The sequence below is a fragment of the Thunnus thynnus genome, chromosome 2 (genome assembly GCF_963924715.1).
Source record: "Thunnus thynnus chromosome 2, fThuThy2.1, whole genome shotgun sequence".
Lineage (NCBI taxonomy): Eukaryota > Metazoa > Chordata > Actinopteri > Scombriformes > Scombridae > Thunnus > Thunnus thynnus.
In genome coordinates this window covers 39,063,538-39,083,059 of record NC_089518.1, presented here as the reverse complement: position 1 = coordinate 39,083,059, position 19,522 = coordinate 39,063,538, and the positions used below count along the sequence as shown (strand labels likewise).

The following is a 19,522-nucleotide window of genomic DNA, read 5'->3' as shown; positions in this document are numbered from 1 at the left end:
AGTATGTGGCGTTTACAATCCCAGGAGTATCACACTTAAGAGCAGAGTTCTTACTATAATGGAACAGACTAACCCCATGTCAGTTACACAAGGATTTGCATGATTTCAGCGTCAGTGCCATGTTGGTAGATAGAAGACGAGAGCCAGACCAGTTTAGGTGAAGACCATCATACCTGAAAAGCGTAGGTCTGTCCAGAAATGTAGTGAAATTTTCAACAAAAGGAATTCCCAGTGATCTGCAGCAGATGTGCAGAGTAAACAGCTGAATTTTATGTCTCCCCAGCAAGGAGAAGGCATAGGGCCAGAGACAACACATTGAGCCCTTGAGTCCAGAAGAGTGTCGATGAGATGTGTGTGTGTTCAGCAGTGCTACTAGCTTTGTATATATTTTACCAGACCTGAGACCCTGCGCTGCCTCCTGCCTGTTAACTGAAAACACAAAGAACATGATAGGTGTAACCTGGCCGCTACATGAGGATGGGAGTGAGATTATAATCCCTGTCTCCAGCAATATGAGAGTTCTACTTGATGCTGATGAATGTATTTTTGAGATAAAGGACTTCTATCTGATGACCCATTTATCACACAATTAAAATCCCCACCTATTAATAGTTTACCACGAGGCTTTTTCACCGTCAGGTCAAATATGATCTTCATAAATGGCAGGATATTCTCAGGTGGAGCTTCATACCTTTAGCAGCGACACCTAAATTTTGTCTATTGTTGTGTTAATCATCACATATCTTCCCTCTCAATCTCAAAATGATGCCTAAGTGAAGGACTGGATGGGTTTCTGTATCAGGATTGGGCCCCCTCTTCTATGGCCGGATAAATAGGAGGAATAAAACATCAGTGAAGTCCATAATCTGGACAGTTTTTGTGTTCATTGTCAGACAAATGTGTTTCCTGTTGGTAGGCTGCGTCACCTTGCATTTATTTGAGCTGGTTTAATATTTTCCTCCATGTAACAAAGCTATGCAAACCTTTCATGTTGCATGTAACTACTTTAAGACAGACTGTGATAACTAGTGGCTGTGCTGCCATCTGTAGGACAAAACTGTCACATGTCTTTTGGTGCCTCATAGGAAACCCATCACAGTGGGTCATTCAACACCCACTCACACAATACTGTATATTTCAGCAATAATGAGAGGAAATAATAAAAATAAAAATGAACAAATACATATATGAAATAAAAGTAGTAGTAGCAGTAATTATTCATTCACCCTGTTAAAGAAATCTTAATTCTTAGTGCCTTCATCAAAAATGAAAAGTCAGTTTGTGTAACAAAACACAAAACACTAAAAAGTACAATCAGGGGTTTTATTTTTGGTACCAAAAAATGTTAAAAATATACACAAATTATTGTGATAAGCACTTATTGTATTTACATGATAAAAGTACTGCAGCAGCTCTACATGGTGGATGTTGTGTGCTGACTCGTTGAACTCTGTGTATTAGTTTGACTGGTAGTCGTCGTCATGCTCACAGCTTCATTTCTTTTGCCTGAATCAACAAATGACATTGAACTATTAGTATAAAGCAACAGAGATCAGAAACATTCACAGCAGTATTTCATCTGAAGACTCTGAGCATGAACACTGTTCTGTTGTCCTAAGTTAGTTAAGTCAAGCTGATCTTACCTGCTCATGTTTTTCAGAATGATTTTTCCCAGTGGTGACTCTGGATTCACACACTTCTCCTGATCTGCTATTGTGATACTGCGAGAGAAGAAAGAGGCGCGTTAGAGAGAAGCTGAGTAATGCAGAAGAATGACATGTCCATAAATGTGGTTTAATTCAGCTCATGAACTTACATAATTTCTGTCTTTAGACAGAAGACACTTGGTTGGTGTATGACTGGCATTCCCTTGATGAGCTTTGTGTTGACCCGGCCGACATAACTGTTTGAACACCTGCATGAACTAGGGTTGTGTGTTTGTCCTGCAGGAAGAAAAGACACAACCTTATTAGCTGCTGATCATCTTTTAATTCATTTAACAGACTTCAGATTCACTTTTTATGCTACTTTATATTTCTACTTCAGTATATTTCGGAGGTAAACATTGTACTTTTCACTCTACTACATTTATCTGACAACTTTACACATTTAGATTATTAATACAAAATATAATCAACTATTAAACTCTGATGTATTTTTATGGATTAAACTACAGGATATAGTTAAAATTAGCCCCTTTGAGTCCACATGGAGGCAATGGAACAACCTGTAAACACAACATGTAACATATCATCACATAACATTCACTTTCCTTTATAAATGCTGCACTATGTTCACCAGCTAGTTTCTGCTGTTTGGTGCTGCATGTAGAGTAAAACTGAATCCAGTTCATCACTACCAGCGACCCCTTTACAATAACACATAGTCACTTGATCCATGAGGACATAACATTATTGATTACTGCAGCTTTAAAGTTTTATTCTGTAGCATTTCTAAAACACAAGCTCCATCACAAAGGACGAGACGATCACGGAGCACTAACCTTGTACATAGAGTACGAGCAGGCAGGTGAGAAAGGCAATGACAGCTGACTTCATAGTTGTGTCTGTAGACAGGTGCTGGCTCACACTCCACTGTCTTCCTTCAGTCTGGACTCTGATGGTTCAACTCAAAGGATTTCTGTCCTTTTATACACTGAGTAACACCCCCACAGTGATGCAATGCAGCACGACCCAATGGTTTCACCTCATATTTTGAGTTTAATTTTTTCCTTTTTCCTTTGAGGAGCCTGTTTCTCAGAATTACTCTCACATCCTGTCCAGAGGCTTTGGCTCAGAGAATCACTCTACAGAGTGGCTCCTTAGTAATATTGCATCCATGAAGAAGGGAGGTCTTTGAGGGAATTCATTCAATTGATTATACTTATTCAATCATTATGTATTTCACCACAGAGTGATTTTTACTTTGTTTTTTTAATATATATATATATTTGTATTCTTAGTCTCGAAAAAGTGCCAAGTGAGCCAATATTTTCAGTTTTATTTGTCTGGCTGTTTCCTCTTTCCTGTGAGAGTTAAGGAAAATTCCCCAAATCACAGTGGTTTTGATCAACAGGATGTAGGGCTGCTGTGTTCCTCTGTGACTCCTGTGGGATTAACTGGACTCTATCTATCTAATATCTCTTGAATCCTTAATTTGTCTTTGGTTTAATTATACAAACAGAGTCAAACAGAGGTTTCACCAACTTTATCGTGTATCTGGGCCAGAAATCCAGCTCTGGACATATAATTTTGTTAGACTTGGATCATCCAGGCCTTTGGCCTTGTAGGCCTTATTCTGGGTTTAGTGGTTCACTGGACCTGATGTTAATATTGCCATTCCACCTAAAGGAAGTTCCAGTAACAATCCAGAAGAGACTATCTCCACGGCTCAGGTGTGTGAATTACTTGAGCAGCAAAAGGACTTCTATAAAACTTGTCAAGAACAACAGGAGAAAAACTTCAAATCCTGTGTTGAAATTTTGTTGACTGCTCAAACAACAGAGTTGGGGAGCTGCTGAGAGAAGTGACCTCAGGGTCAGTCTGGAGTTCACTCAAAAGGAATCTCATGACTTTAAAAACCACTGCAAGACATGGAGTGATATCTACAAAGATACTAAGCATGATGTGGAAACAGTCTGCAAAAGTCTCATCTCACTCAATGATAAAACTGATTATATACAAGGTCAAGTAAAAAATGACATCACAATAATCATGCTCTGCATCAGTGGTTCCCAAAACCTTTTCTACAGGGCTCCCCTTTTGTAGATTTTTTTGAAATTTATTTGAAACATTGTGTGTAGTTAATACAGAACTGCAACTTCTTTTAAAGAAAACTAAATGAGGAACAAGTTACTTTTAGAGTGGAAGCATTAAAAGTGACGCTGCAGCTAATATTTTACTTGGTAACAGTGTTCATTGATTTCAAGAGATTTTGTAAAATTGCCTCATTTACTGACTCTGAGAGTAAACAAAAAGCTGAACATTCTCTCTGCAAGAATTACAATCATAATTCTGCAATCTTTTCAGTGACTGGTGTGGGTTTTTTTTGTGCTGCAGATTTTCTCCAATTGGGGATTCAGCTGTGAGACTGCCACTCTTAGCTCATCTTCAATGTGCAGCTTTGATCTGTGTTTTGTCTTGATCTGAAACAGGTAGGATGTGGCAAAAGGAAGGACTGTGTCCAGGGCTCTCCTGATTAGGGCTTGCAGCCCTCCTCGTTTACCAGCCATTGACTGAGCCCATCTGTGCAGATCCCCACACAGTCCTCCCATTTCAGATCAGCCTCTTTCAAGTAAGTGTCAATGATTTTGAACAATATGTCTGCAAGGACTCCATGGAGAGAGAGATTTATTACTATCTTGGTATAAACACACAAGATGCAATATACAGTGCAACAATAAGAATATAGACAATATAGAATATAGACCACAAGCTTCAGCGCCCCCTAGTGGTGGTAACCAGAGATCTGTGCTAGCGACCATGGTCAGTGGACAGACAACTTACTTGGCCACAACCCCTGCTGCTTTGATCGTCCTATGGAGAAGGAAATGGTCATGAAGAGGTCAAGCCATGTTCGATCATCAAAATTAGTTCTTCAATGATCAAGCCGTTGACCTATATATTTACCACATCTCTAGAAACTGGAATAATACCTTCAAAACTCAGCTGCACGTGTGTTGACAAGGACCAGAAAGAGAGCAAACATTACACCAATGTTAAAGTCTCTGCACTAGCTACCTGTTTGCTTCAGAATTGATTTTAAGACCCTTTTATTGGTTAAAAAGCTCTTAATGGTCTTAGTCCTATCTATTTAGCAGGTTTGCTTTCAGCCTATGAACCCTCTAGAACCCTCTAGCATCCTTTCATTATTATGGTCCTCGTCTCTGGAACAGCCTCCTGAAGACCTGAGGGCAGCAGAGAGTGTTGATACTTTTAAAAGCAAACTCAAGACCTATCTTTTTAATCTAGCTTTTAATTGAACTTTATGTATTGGTTGGGGCTCTACTTGACCAAATATATGAAAACAAATTTAAATTTGCGGTGAGTCGGTCATGTACAAGTGCAAAGTGGGGTCAACGTTTACAGTTTCATTTGTCTGGCTCTTCCCTCTTTCCTGTCATTCAAGAGAAATTCTGTGAATCTCAGTAGCATTGCTCAACATGATGTAGGGTTGTTGCACATGTGGACACAAATGTGTGGACTGGCTGCGTGAGTCTCTGTGTCACATACACACATGATATTCAGATACAGCTCATGCAGTGTAGTGCTGCACTGTTCGCCTCTCCATCATCTGCTGCTGTCTGTCTCTCTCTCTAGTGTTTCCCCTGGGATTGTTTTCAGGTGGGAGTGGGAGGCCCCTTGAAACTACTACGTCCTTCTGAACTTGTTAACCATGGCAACGCCGATTTACCCTTTATCAGAGAGGCTTCTGCTTCCTCAAACATCACACAGCTGCATATCCAAGGAGAGGAAGTGTTTCTCTCTGCAAGACTTGGTGTCGCTTACTCTGTGACCTCAAGGCCTATGATTGACCCAGTATAACCCAATTTGTGTGTTCTGGCAAATGTCTGTATGGCATATTGTACAGCATGTCTTGTGGCTTATACTGGTTTGCCCAGTGATCAGTTCTTGGGTTGGTCATTCCTGAAGTCCTGAAAGTCAAAATCCACAGTGGGACTGAAGTGTGACTGGCTCTTAGGGGTGAGATATGATGGTGTCTTTTTGGTGGATGGGTCTTTTATCCAAATGATACTATCAGTTGACACTAGGGTGTGAATTGCTCTTCCTATCTTGCTGGTTCTTGCAGCAGATTGTTTAGTTGGTCTGGTCAGTGAGGAGTTTAGGACTCTCACTTATATATTATTGGGCAGCATTCCTGGGGCGTTGAAGAAAGAGCCAGTCTGTTGTTTGAGGCTTGTGCTGTCTGCCTTCAAAACATGCAGGGACTTTACTCTACACCTGGGATTTTTTTCCACTGTGGGTGGTTGTCCATATTGCTGTATTTCTCTACACTGACCTGAAATGAAGTGAGTGCATATTAATTGTACACATAAGTAAATGTGGGCCATATAGATAATAGATGGACCAATCAGTCTCTATCTTAAAAACAAATCTTGATTCTGGTGCTGATTATAGATCAATGTTTGTAATATAAGAAAAATGATTTGTGGGGAATTAATTTGTATAAACTTAAATCCAGATCAATACAACAGTTTGACTAATAGATGAATCAGTCAGATGAATGATGAATCAGCATTTTGTTTCCTAATAACTGAAACTGTCAGTTTTGGAGCTGTGTTTACAACAGTTACTGAGGTCAACGACCTTCTAGCTACTTACTTTGTTGTCTTTTGTCGGAGATTATTATTTTATGCTGTACTGAACTATTTGAACTGTAAATATCCAATAAAATACCAAATTTTCTAAACCAGTGGTGCAGTGCCTGTCAAAATGTGCCTGTTCGGAATGGGCCGATTTCTCAGTACCTAGAGAGAGTTGTGCCCGTCCCCTAAACACAGACTCTTGGTAGACGCTACAATTTACTGATGTTCCCTAAACACCTCACATGCAGGCTATCAGTGGCAGAATGGCACTGCCCGTATTTCTATTCATTGACTGCACGGGCAGAAGAGGAAGCAAATCAATGTTATTTATGAGGTATTTTTATACATTTCTTGAGAACCGCTCATCCAAACAACTTCACACATCGGCATCGCACTTCCTCGTTGCCCCAGCAATCCACCTGCCAGGTATGAAGTAGATTGGATGAATGATTCTTGAGATACTCGAAATACAAACTTACATACATACATATATACGTGCAGACAGAGATTCCTTGCTTTATAGAGAGAGATATCTGTCTTTCAACTCCTGAAAACTCATTATATCTCCACTCTTGGTTATTGTGCACATTGCTATAATCCCCTTTCTCTCCCAATTTCTGAAGTTTTGGTCATTCAAACTTGGTTTAAATCTGTCATCATAAGCAAAACAGCTCAACAGTCTCACTTCCCTTTCTTCTTTTGCTGTTTAATTAGATCAAACCAAGTATTCGGTGCGTGGGAACTTATTGAGTCTATTGAATCTTGTAATACCTTTACTAATTTAATATTACCAATTAGGGACTGGTTTGGAATTTCTGCTACATTCATCTCAATATCTTTCCATTTTGCACTATAATCTTTGTCACACTACTTCATTACTGCTGCATGACAATAATCTTTTAAATTTGGGAGTGCCATACCACCCTTATCTTTGGCAGGTGTAATGTACAGTGTTTATTTGTGTTTTTTTACCATTCCATACAAATCTGGTGATCAGAATCAGTAATAACCATTTCCCCTTTTCCATTGTAGTGCTGAGTGTTTGAGTCACTCTAAATGTTTCAAGTATACAGAGAATTTTGAGTTTTCCCGCACGTTGTACACCTCTCACCTGTTAACTGAAAAGCATTCCAGGCGACAACCTCATGAAGCTGGTTAAGATATTGTCTAGAGTGTACAAAGCTGTCATGAAGGCAAACAGTAGCTACTGTGAGGAATCTAAAATATGAAAGATAATACTTTCTTTCTTTACTACATAATTCAACATGTGTTATTTCATAGTTTTGATGTCTTCAGTATTGTTCTACAATGTTGTAGAAAATAGTAAAAATACAGAAAAACCTCTTGAATGAGTAGGTGTGTCCAAACGTTGGACTGGACCTGTATTTACTGTCTCTTAGTTATCTGTAATCTCAGTGTGAACACATTCTATTGAGAGGTGAAGGTAAGCACAGGTTCAGTTTGTGTAACAAAACACAGAACACTAAAAGTACAGTCATGGGTTTTATTTTTGGTACCAAAAAATATTAAGAATATATACAAATTATTTATTTACTATATACACACAATGACAATTTAAGTTAAGAGAACAGAAACAGTACTGCAGCAGATAAAAGTACTGCAGCAGCTCTACATGGTGGATGTTGTGTGGTGACTCGTTGAACTCTGTGTATTAGTTTGACTGGTAGTCGTCGTTATGCTCACAGCTTCATTCTTCTTTTGCCTGAATCAACAAATGACATTGAACTATTAGTATAAAGCAACAGAGATCAGAAACATTCACAGCAGTATTTCATCTTGAAGACTCTGAGCATGAACACTGTTCTGTTGTCCTAAGTTAGTTAAGTCAAGCTGATCTTACTTGCTCATGTTTTTCAGAATGATTTTTCCCAGTGGTGACTCTGGATTCACACACTTCTTCTTATCTGCTATTTTGATACTGCGAGAGAAGAAAGATGCGCGTTAGAGAGAAGCTGAGTAATGCAGAAGAATGACATGTCCATAAATGTGGTTTAATTCAGCTCATGAACTTACATAATTTCTGTCTTTAGACAGAAGACACTTGGTTGGTGTATGTCTGGCATTCCCTTGATGACCTTTGTGTTGATCCGGCCGACATAACCGTTTAAACACTTGCATGAACTAGTGTTGTCTGATTTTCCTGCAGGAAGAAAAGACACAACCTTATTAGCTGCTGATCATCTTTTAATTCATTTAACAGACTTCAGATTCACTTTTTATGCTACTTTATATTTCTACTTCAGTATATTTCAGAGGTAAACATTGTACTTTTCACTCTACTACATTTATCTGACAACTTTACACATTTAGATTATTAATACAAAATATAATCAACTATTAAACTCTGATGTATTTTTATGGATTAAACTACAAGATATAGTTAAAATTAGTCTCTTTGAGTCCACATGGAGGCAATGGAACAACCTGTAAACACAACATGTAACATATCATCACATAACATTCACTCTCCTTTATAAATGCTGCACTATGCTCACCAGCTAGTTTCTGCTGTTTGGTGCTGCATGTAGAGTAAAACTGAGTCCAGTTCATCACTACCAGCGACCCCTTTACAATAACACATAGTCACTTGATCCATGTGGAAATAACATTATTGATTACTGCAGCTTTAAAGTTCTATTCTGTAGCATTTCTAAAACACAAGCTCCATCACAAAGGACGAGACGATCACGGAGCACTAACCTTGTACATAGAGGACAAGCAGGCAGGTGAGAAAGGCAATGACAGCTGACTTCATAGTTGTGTCTGTAGACAGGTGCTGGCTCACACTCCACTGTCTTCCTTCAGTCTGGACTCTGATGGTTCAACTCAAAGGATTTCTCTCTTTTATACACTGAGTAACGTCAACACAGTGATGAAATGGAGCATCATCCGATGGTTTCACTTCACAGTTTGACTTTCAGTTTTTCCACTCCTTCCTTTTTCCTACAAGGAGCCTGTTTCTCAGAATTACTCACACTTCTTGTCAAGAGGCCTTAGCTCAGAGAATCACTCTACAGAGTGGCTCCTTAGTAATATTGCATCCATGAAGAAGGGAGGTCTTTGAGGGAATTCATTCAATTAATTATACTAATTCAGTCATTATATTTGCATACAGTAGACTTGTTATTTCAATATAGTGCAACCTGGAGGTGCATGCTGCAAGCATGAGTTTGAAGTGATTGACTCTTAATTTGGCTGAACAGTTGATAACTATAGGAGCCCAACCTTTGACTTAATTGTGACCCCTTAGAAAAAAGGTTGACTTGTGTCATCAGTTGCAAATATCTACTCTCTTTGTTTGTTTTCAATCAGTTAAATGATACTATGAACTCCCGCAATATTTTTGAAAAGTACCAATCAGGTTTTCGGGCCAATCATAGCACTGAGGCAGCACTAGTGAAGGTTGTAATCAACCTGAGGTCCAAGATGGATATGAAGAATACTTTCTGTATTAGTACTACTGGACTTAAGCGCAGCCTTTGATACAGTAAATCGCTTGATTCTTTTAGGTAGACTTCACAGTGTGATTGGTCTCTCTGGTGCTGTTTTGAATTGATTCAAATCTTACCTCACCGATAGAGATTGTTTTGTAAGCATGGATTAATGTTCCTCTAAAAGCTATAAAATGAATTGTGGTGTTCCTCAAGGTTAAATTTTAGGTCCTACTTTTTCATCTTTACATGGTGCCACTTGGAAACATCAAAAGGAGGCACAGCATACGTTTATATAGCTATGCTGATGACACACAGCTTTACATTGCAGTGTCTCCTGATGACTCGGGGTGGGGGGTTTGGGGCTCTGCTTGACCAAAACATTAAAACAAATTTACATTTGTACTGAGTCGGCTATGTGCAAGTGCAAAGTGGGGTCAGCATTTACAGTTTCACTTATTTCCCTTACTTCCTTCTGTCCTGTCATTTAAGAGAAATTCGCCAAATCACAGTAGCATTGCTCAACAGGATGTAGGCTTGTTGTACATGTGGATGCATGTGTGGCCTGACTTTGTGAGTCTCTGTGTCTGTGCATCGCACAATGTGATACTGATGTAACAGCCTCTAACAGTCACACAGGACGTCGGAAAACATGCTATCTTTGGCTCCGCTTGTATGTAAATGCATTAAAACTGACTGACTGATTGCTGAGGAAGTGATTTTTTTTAATTGATTCAAATCTAACTCACCGAGCATGGACTAGTGTTCATTTGAAAGGTATAAAATGAATTGTGGTGTTCCTCAAGGTTCAATTTTAGGTCCTACACTTTTTAATCTTTACGTGCCGCCACTTGGAAACTTCAGAAGGAGGCATGGCATACATTTCTATAGCTATGCTGATGACACACAGCTTTACATTGCAGTGTCTCCTGATGACTCAGGGCCAATGGATCCCCTTCTGAACTGTAATGTAGATATCAAGTTATGGATGGGATGTGAAAGTGCTAAAAGGGGTCAACATTTACAATTTCACTTGTCTGGCTTTTCCTCTTTCCTTTGAGTTAAGGGATATTCCCTGAATCACAGTAGGATTGCTCAACAGGATGTAGGGCAGTTGCACATTTGGACACGTGTGGACCGACTGTGTGAGTCTCTGTGTCTGTGCATTGCACAATGTGATACTGATGTCACAGCCTCTAACAGACACACAGGCTGTTAGAAAATCTGCTGTCTTTGGCCCTGCTTGCATGTAAATGAATTAAAACTGACTGACTGCTGAGGTAGTGATTTTTCTCACCTGAGATAGTCTTACAGTAAATATCCAATTTCAATTTAATTCCCTTTTCAGATTTCTGGATATCAGCAGCCACAAACTCTGCAGACATTGCTAATAATTAAAGAAGGTGTAGTACAATGAGTCGGGAAACAGCAGTCGACTATAGTAACTTTAGTTCATATGTGAACTACATAGAATCAATAAGTACTTTCACAAACTGATCCTTTAACAGCAGTATGCCAGACCACTGTCTGCTAAACCATGGTACTGTGTTTTCTGCATCGTTAGTCACATTAGCTAATTAAGAAACATGCAGGGCTCATTGTGTGGGATGAACCTGAACTCATCAATATCAACAAGAGGTGTGCACATCAGCTGCTGCTCAGTGTGTTTTATTTTCTATTTTTATTTCCTCTGCAGTGTTCTGAAGAAATTTGTTCACCAGGTCAGTAATGTTATAGCCTCTACATCAGCTGAGCTCAGCTCAGTTTAGAATCACCATTTCCCCTTTTCCACTGTAGTGTGGGGAAGTTGGAGTGTTTGAGTTACTTGAGTGTGGACTTCTAAATCTGTGTTCCTGGACAGCAAGTAACCTGTGCACAGACTACGTGACATCAGTTAACTATCACAATAGTGTTTTGTTCATAGTTCAATAAAGACAGATACAGTATATAATCAAAAAAAATAATTGTAGTAATTCCATGTTGTTTTGTTAATTGAGAAGCCAGGATATGGTGTCTGTTACCCTGTTCAGGGAGGAGTTCAGCCTCATTTACTGCAGGTAGTGGATAATCCTACTTCTTTGCATGGATACGGTGCACGGTCAGATAACGTTATATTGTCTATTTGACAGTCTATTGCCCTCTTCAGGTCACTGACCAGTTTAAAAAAAAATAGTCAGTCCTGGAATATGTAGTGTGAGTTTTCCAGATTAATGTAGACATAACTAATGAATTTCATCAAATTATTCCTGTTTATTATTTTTTTGCTGTTATATGTGTGTGTGTAAGTAAGTAAAATTTTATTTATATAACACCTTTTTTAACACAGGTTACAAAGTGCTTTACAGTGACATTAGGACACAAAGAAAATAGGACACAAAAACCATGAAAGACACATTCAAGAACACATACAGACATCTCACACATACGAACACAGCAAGCATACAGTCATCACCCAGAGCACACATTTATCAAATGTTATGAGAAAGCCACTCTAAAAAAGGAGGTTTTTAGGTGTTTTTTGAAACAGTCAACAGATTCAGCTGATCTGATGGAAGTGGGGAGATTGTTCCAAAGTCTGGGTGCCAGGGCAACGGAAGCACAGTCGCCTTTGGTTTTTAGTTTGGTACGTGGTATGGCCAACAGGTTTTGGTTGGAAGACCTAAGTGACCGCATGGTAGTATACGGGCTTAGTAGCTCAGATATATATGCAGGAGCTAAACCGTGTAAGGCCTTATAAGTGATTAAGAGAATCTTGAAATCAATCCTGAACTTGACTGGCAGTGAGGCTAAAACAAGAGTGATGTGGGATCTGCGGCCAGTCCTAGTTAATAGCGTAGCTGCTGCATTTTGTACAAGCTGAAGACGTGACAGGTCAGCTTGGCTAAGGCAAGTGAAAAGGGAGCAATCCAGACGGGAAAAAATGAAGGCATGAATGATATGCTCTAGGTCAGAGGCTGACAGTAATGGTCTGATTTTTGCAATGTTCCTATGTTGAAAAAAGCAGGATTGAACCATTTTATTGAAATGGTGTTCAAATTTCAATTTAGGGTCAAATATAACGCCGAGATTCCTGGTATTAGTTTTGACATAGGGGGCAAGTGGGCCAATATGCTGAATAATGCCTTTAGCAGTATTTTCAGGGCCAAAAATGAGAAGCTCAGTTTTGTCAGAATTTAACTGAAGAAAGTTGACAGACATCCAGTCCTTTATCGCAGCTAAACAGCTGTGGAGAGTGTGTAGGTTGCCAAAATCATCTGGTTTTACAGAAAAATATAGCTGAGTGTCATCTGCATAGCAATGACAGGATATACAACCAAAGTGACTGATTTTCTGGTCCGAGGGCAGCATATACAAAGAGAAAAGAATTGGACCAAGTATTGACCCCTGGGGCACCCCTCATAGCAGCGGAGTGGATGAGGACACATAGTTACCCATAGAGACAGAAAAACTTCTATTTGACAAATATGACATAAACTAAGCTTTCCCTGAGATACCAACACGTTTTTAGTCGATTAATGAGGATGGAGTCATGTCATTCATGACACGTAACACAGCAGTTTCAGTACTATGATTTTGACGAAAACCAGATTGAAATTTATCAAAGATAATATTTCTTTCCACAACTTCAAGAAGCTGCTCAGCAACAACTTTTTCCAGTATTTTGGAAATGAAAGGTAATTTTGAGATGGGTCTGAAATTGTTTAAAACAGCTGGATCAAGGCCAGGTTTTTTTTAGAAGTGGCTGGATACTGGCTGTCTTAAACTGATCAGGGACATAACCAGAGGTGAGGGACATGTTTATAATAGTGAGTACAGCAGGGCTAATGACAGGAAGGACCTCCAAAAAGAATTTGGGGGGTAAGATATCAAGATTGCAGGAGGACAGGCGCAAATGAGAAATTGTCTCTATATGGTTTTGCATGGTAATTGGGGCAAAATGGGTTAGTAAATTTGAAACACTACTAGGTGGATCAAAAGTGGTGGATGGCAGCACAATGTTGGATCTAATGCTATTGATCTTGTTGACGCAAAAATGATAAATGCAATTCACAGTCTTCAGTTGAGGTGGCAGAGATAGTAGCAGGTTGTACAAGCTGATTAATTGTTTTAAACAGAGCTCAAGGATTGTGTTTATTAGCGGTAATTAAGTCTGAGAAATAAACTGATCTTGCATCCTTGGTTTTTTGATTGAGTACGTTAAAAGTTCTTTCATGTATTGGAAGTGAACATTGAGTTTTGTCTTTTTCCATCTGCCCTCCTGCATTCCTGCTTTCAGCTACGGATAGCATCATTTATCCATGGTGATGATTTGGTAGCTGCTACTGACCTGGTTGTGAAAGGTGCGATGGCATCCAACGCAAAGGAACACAGATTATTGAAATTACTGACCAAATCATTAATGTTAGACGGTTGAATATGGCCACTATATAAATCAGAGAAAATAGATGAGAAATTTGAAGCAGACTGGTTATTAAAAATGCGGGAACATACTGTTCGCTTCTGACTTGGAGCAGTTGCCTGGATGTAGGAGTCAAATAGAATACATTTATGATCAGAGACAAGATCAATCAATGAGAGGGAATTAATGGTCAGGCCAAGAGTAAAAATGAGGTCAAGGGTGTGGCCTCGGTTATGTGTTGAACCAGAAACATGCTGCACCAGATTGAAAGAATCAGTAATGTTTAGGAATTCAGTAGCAAAATGGTTGGATGTATCATCAACATGGATGTTGAAATCCCCTACAAGAATAATTCTATCATGGTTGAGAACAATGGAGGATAGGAATTCAGAGAAGCTGTTGTTTGGTTTAGGGGGACGGTAGATTGAGATACAGCAGATAGGGTTTTGACAGTTGATTTTGAACATAAGCATCTCGAAATTCTGAAAATTATCAATAGTGATATGTTTACAATTAAAATGGTTGCTGTAGGCGACTGCAAGGCCACCACTACAGCCAGTGGACCTTGGGGAGTTAAAATAACTTTATTCAGGAGGGCAGAGTTCAATTAAATGGCAGCACTCCCCAGTCTTCAGCCATTTTTCTGTCAAAATCAGAAAATCCAAATTATGTGATGTGATCAGATCATTCAGGATAAAGGTTTTGTTTGACAGAGACCTAGCATTGAATAGAGCAAACTTAGCTGGAGTGATGGATTGCATAGACTGTTTATGACTGTAGGTAATATGGATCAAGTTACTACTGATAGCTCTAGTTGTGTGAGCAAGGAGGCATTTCTTGGGCCTAAAGTTTGTAATGACGGGAATCAGTGAGACCGGGTCAATAGACTGGCTACTGTCAGGTGCCCGAACCGTTCCATTCCTGTTCAGAAAAGTTTCAGGATTTACACAGTATGTGGCGTTTACAATCCCAGGAGTATCACACTTAAGAGCAGAGTTCTTACTATAATGGAACGGACTAACCCCATGTCAGTTACACAAGGATTTGCATGATTTCAGCGTCAGTGCCATGTTGGTAGATAGAAGACGAGAGCCAGACCAGTTTAGGTGAAGACCATCATACCTGAAAAGCGTAGGTCTGTCCAGAAATGTAGTGAAATTGTCAACAAAAGGAATTCCCAGTGATCTGCAGTAGCCTTTTAGCCAGATGTGCAGATTGAGTAAACAGCTGAATTTTATGTCTCCCCAGCAAGGAGAAGGCATAGGGCCAGAGACAACACATTGAGCCCTTGAGTCCAGAAGAGTGTTGATGAGATGTGTGTGTGTTCAGCAGTGCTACTAGCTTTGTATATATTTTACCAGACCTGAGACCCTGCGCTGCCTCCTGCCTGTTAACTGAAAACACAAAGAACATGATAGGTGTAACCTGGCCGCTACATGAGGATGGGAGTGAGATTATAATCCCTGTCTCCAGCAATATGAGAGTTCTACTTAATGCTGATGAATGTATTTTTGAGATAAAGGACTTCTATCTGATGACCCATTTATCACACAATTAAAATCCTCACCTATTAACAGTTTACCTTGAGGCTTTTTCACCGTCAGGTCAAATATGATCTTCATAAATGGCAGGTTATTCTCAGGTGGAGCTTCATACCTTTAGCAGCGACACCTAAATTTTGTCTATTGTTGTGTTAATCATCACATATCCTCCCTCTCTATCTCAAAATGATGCCTCAGTGAAGGACTGGATGGGTTTCTGTATCAGGATCGGGCCCCCTCTTCTATGGCTGGATAAATAGGAGGAATAAAACATCAGTGAAGTCCATAATCTGGACAGTTTTTGTGTTCATTGTCAGACAAATGTGTTTCCTGTTGGTAGGCTGCCTCACCTTGCATTTATTTGAGCTGGTTTAATATTTTCCTCCATGTAACAAAGCTATGCAAACCTTTCATGTTGCATGGAACTACTTTAAGGCAGACTGTGATAACTAGTGGCTGTGCTGCCATCTGTAGGACAAAACTGTCACATGTCTTTTGGTGCCTCATAGGAAACCCATCACAGTGGGTCATTCAACACCCACTCACACAATACTGTATATTTCAGCAATAATGAGAGGAAATAATAAAAATAAAAATGAACAAATACATATATGAAATAAAAGTAGTAGTAGCAGTTATTATTCATTCACCCTGTTAAAGAAATCTCAATTCTTAGTGCCTTCATCAAAAATGACAAGTCAGTTTGTGTAACAAAACACAAAACACTAAAAAGTACAATCAGGGGTTTTATTTTTGGTACCAAAAAATGTTAAAAATATACACAAATTATTGTGATAAGCACTTATTGTATTTACATGATAAAAGTACTGCAGCAGCTCTACATGGTGGATGTTGTGTGCTGACTCGTTGAACTCTGTGTATTAGTTTGACTGGTAGTCGTCGTCATGCTCACAGCTTCATTCTTCTTTTGCCTGAATCAACAAATGACATTGAACTATTAGTATAAAGCAACAGAGATCAGAAACATTCACAGCAGTATTTCATCTTGAAGACTCTGAGCATGAACACTGTTCTGTTGTCCTAAGTTAGTTAAGTCAAGCTGATCTTACATGTTTTGCAGAATGATTTTTCCCAGTGGTGACGCTGGATTCACACACTTCTCCTGATCTGCTACTGTGATACTGCGAGAGAAGAAAGAGGCGCGTTAGAGAGAAGCTGAGTAATGCAGAAGAATGACATGTCCATAAATGTGGTTTAATTCAGCTCATGAACTTACATAATTTCTGTCTTTAGACAGAAGACATTTGGTTGGCGTATGTCTGGCATTCCCTTGATGACCTTTGTGTTGATCCGGCCGACATAACCGTTTAAACACTTGCATTTCTTTGTGGTGTCTGATTTTCCTGCAGGAAGAAAAGACACAACCTTATTAGCTGCTGATCATCTTTTAATTCATTTAATAGACTTCAGATTCACTTTTTATGCTACTTTATATTTCTACTTCAGTATATTTTGGAGGTAAACATTGTACTTCTCACTCTACTACATTTATCTGACAACTTTACACATTTAGATTATTACTACAAAATATAATCAACCATTAAACTCTGATGTATTTTTATGGATTAAACTACAGGATATAGTTAAAATTAGTCTCTTTGAGTCTACATGGAGGCAATGGAACAACCTGTAAACACAACATGTAACATATCATCACATAACATTCACTCTCCTTTATAAATGCTGCACTATGTTCACCAGCTAGTTTCTGCTGTTTGGTGCTGCATGTAGAGTAAAACTGAGTCCAGTTCATCACTACCAGCGACCCCTTTACAATAACACATAGTCACTTGATCCATGAGGACATAACATTATTGATTACTGCAGCTTCAAAGTTTTATTCTGTAGCATTTCTAAAACACAAGCTCCATCACAAAGGACGAGACGATCACGGAGCACTAACCTTGTACATAGAGGACAAGCAGGCAGGTGAGAAAGGCAATGACAGCTGACTTCATAGTTGTGTCTGTAGACAGGTGCTGGCTCACACTCCACTGTCTTCCTTCAGTCTGGACTCTGATGGTTCAACTCAAAGGATTTCTCTCTTTTATACACTGAGTAACATCAACACAGTGATGCAATGCAGCACGACCCAATGGTTTCACCTCATATTTTGACTTTAATTTTTTCCTTTTTCCTTCGAGGAGCCTGTTTCTCAGAATTACTCTCACATCCTGACCAGAGGCTTTGGCTCAGAGAATCACTCTACAGAGTGGCTCCTTAGTAATATTGCATCCATGAAGAAGGGAGGTCTTTGAGGGAATTCATTCAATTGATTATACTTATTCATTATACATACTCATTATATATTTCACCACAGAGTGATTTTTACTTTGTTTTTTTAATATATATATATATATGTATTCTTAGTCTCGAAAAAGTGCCAAGTGAGCCAATATTGTCAGTTTCATTTGTCTGGCTGTTTCCTCTTTCCTGTGAGAGTTAAGGAAAATTCCCCAAATCACAGTGGCATTGATAAACAGGATGTAGGGCTGCTGTGTTCCTCTGTGACTCCTGTGGGATTAACTGGACTCTATCTATCTAATATCTCTTGAATCCTTAATTTGTCTTTGGTTTACTTATACAAACAGAGTCAAACAGAGCCTTCACCAACTTTATCGTGTATCTGGGCCAGAAATCCAGCTCTGGACATGTAATTTTGTTAGACTTGGATCATCCAGGCCTTTGGCCTTGTAGGCCTTATTCTGGGTTTAGTGGTTCACTGGACCTGATGTTAATATTGCCATTCCACCTAAAGGAAGTTCCAGTAACAATCCAGAGGAGACTATCTCCACGGCTCAGGTGTGTGAATTACTTGAGCAGCAAAAGGACTTCTATAAAACTTGTCAAGAACAACAGGAGAAAATCCTGTGTTGAAATTTTGTTGACTGCTCAAACAACAGAGTTGGGGAGCTGCTGAGAGAAGTGACCTCAGGGTCAGTCTGGAGTTCACTCAAAAGGAATCTCATGACTTTAAAAACCACTGCAAGACGTGGAGTGATATCTACAAAGATACTAAGCATGATGTGGAAACAGTCTGCAAAAGTCTCATCTCACTCAATGATAAAACTGATTATATACAAGGTCAAGTGAAAAATGATCTCATTCTGAGGACAAAGTGAAGAAGCTGCTGTCGGAGAAGCTACAGATAGACACAAAATTGAGTTGGCATGGGCCCACAGGACTGGGAAGCTTTTTCCATCCTCCGCCAGGCCCATCATTGTCAAGTTTCTGCCTTATAAGGACAAACTGGAAGTCCTCAGCAAAGCCCTGAAAAGCACAAACGTTTTTATAAATGAGGACTTCCCTGAAGGTGTTCAACAGAAGCGAAAAGAACTTCTTCCAGCTATGAGGGCTGCCATGGAGAAGGGGGAGATTGCCTACCTGCGGTAAGAGATACTCATTGTTAACCCACCATCCGAGAAACCTACACTGAGGTCTAGACAGAACAATGCTACACCGCTGACTTCTGAACAATAGACACAATACACACACACACACACAGTTTATGGAGCATTTTGATCCTGATTCAATTTTTTTTTATCTCTTAACTTCTGACTCTTAATCCTGTGACTATTTCAGCATTAATAGATTTAATAGTCTACTACTTGATATGCCAAAGCCCCCATCAAAGCATTTCTCCATCTCCATCAAACCTTTTCTACAGGGCTCCCCTTTTGTAGATTTTTTTGAAATTTATTTGAAACATTGTGTGTAGTTAATACAGAACTGCAATTTCTTTTAAAGAAAACTAAATGAGGAACAAGTTACTTTTAGAGTGGAA

The 19,522-nt window shown here is 39.2% G+C and overlaps 2 protein-coding genes across 3 annotated transcripts; both read right to left on the bottom strand.

The window, feature by feature from the left end:
- Positions 1 to 1,309: 1,309 nt before the first annotated feature.
- On the bottom strand, positions 1,310 to 9,201 carry LOC137170466 (C-X-C motif chemokine 10-like). Of its 2 annotated transcripts, none has more exons than XM_067573897.1 (4): positions 9,047 to 9,201; positions 8,360 to 8,486; positions 8,187 to 8,264; positions 1,310 to 1,506 (listed from the first exon to the last, which is right to left on the bottom strand). In XM_067573897.1, the coding sequence occupies exons 1-4, from the start codon at positions 9,099 to 9,101 to the stop codon at positions 1,494 to 1,496; spliced, it is 273 nt and encodes a 90-aa protein (XP_067429998.1). In that variant the 5' UTR covers positions 9,102 to 9,201; the 3' UTR covers positions 1,310 to 1,493. The 2 variants fall into 2 exon arrangements, with proteins under 2 accessions (XP_067429998.1, XP_067429989.1); XM_067573888.1 differs by lacking the exon at positions 1,310 to 1,506 and adding an exon at positions 7,816 to 8,048.
- A 7,249-nt stretch (positions 9,202 to 16,450) lies between these two features.
- LOC137172669 (C-X-C motif chemokine 2-like) lies at positions 16,451 to 17,834 on the bottom strand. The gene is made up of 4 exons (XM_067577217.1): positions 17,642 to 17,834; positions 16,955 to 17,081; positions 16,788 to 16,859; positions 16,451 to 16,649 (listed from the first exon to the last, which is right to left on the bottom strand). The coding sequence occupies exons 1-4, from the start codon at positions 17,694 to 17,696 to the stop codon at positions 16,556 to 16,558; spliced, it is 348 nt and encodes a 115-aa protein (XP_067433318.1). The 5' UTR covers positions 17,697 to 17,834; the 3' UTR covers positions 16,451 to 16,555.
- Positions 17,835 to 19,522: the final 1,688 nt, after the last annotated feature.

Excerpts from the sequence above, each read along its gene's own strand:
- LOC137170466 (XM_067573888.1), bottom strand. The coding sequence starts at position 9,101 with ATGAAGTCAGCTGTCATTGCCTTTCTCACCTGCCTGCTTGTCCTCTAT. Across the intron at positions 8,487-9,046 it reads GCTTGTCCTCTATGTACAAG|GAAAATCAGACAACACTAGT; the intron begins GTTAGTGCTCCG and ends TTCTTCCTGCAG. Across the intron at positions 8,265-8,359 it reads TGTCTAAAGACAGAAATTAT|TATCAAAATAGCAGATAAGA; the intron begins GTAAGTTCATGA and ends CTTCTCTCGCAG.
- LOC137172669 (XM_067577217.1), bottom strand. The coding sequence starts at position 17,696 with ATGAAGTCAGCTGTCATTGCCTTTCTCACCTGCCTGCTTGTCCTCTAT. Across the intron at positions 16,860-16,954 it reads TGTCTAAAGACAGAAATTAT|TATCACAGTAGCAGATCAGG; the intron begins GTAAGTTCATGA and ends CTTCTCTCGCAG. Across the intron at positions 16,650-16,787 it reads AAAATCATTCTGCAAAACAT|GCAAAAGAAGAATGAAGCTG; the intron begins GTAAGATCAGCT and ends TTGTTGATTCAG.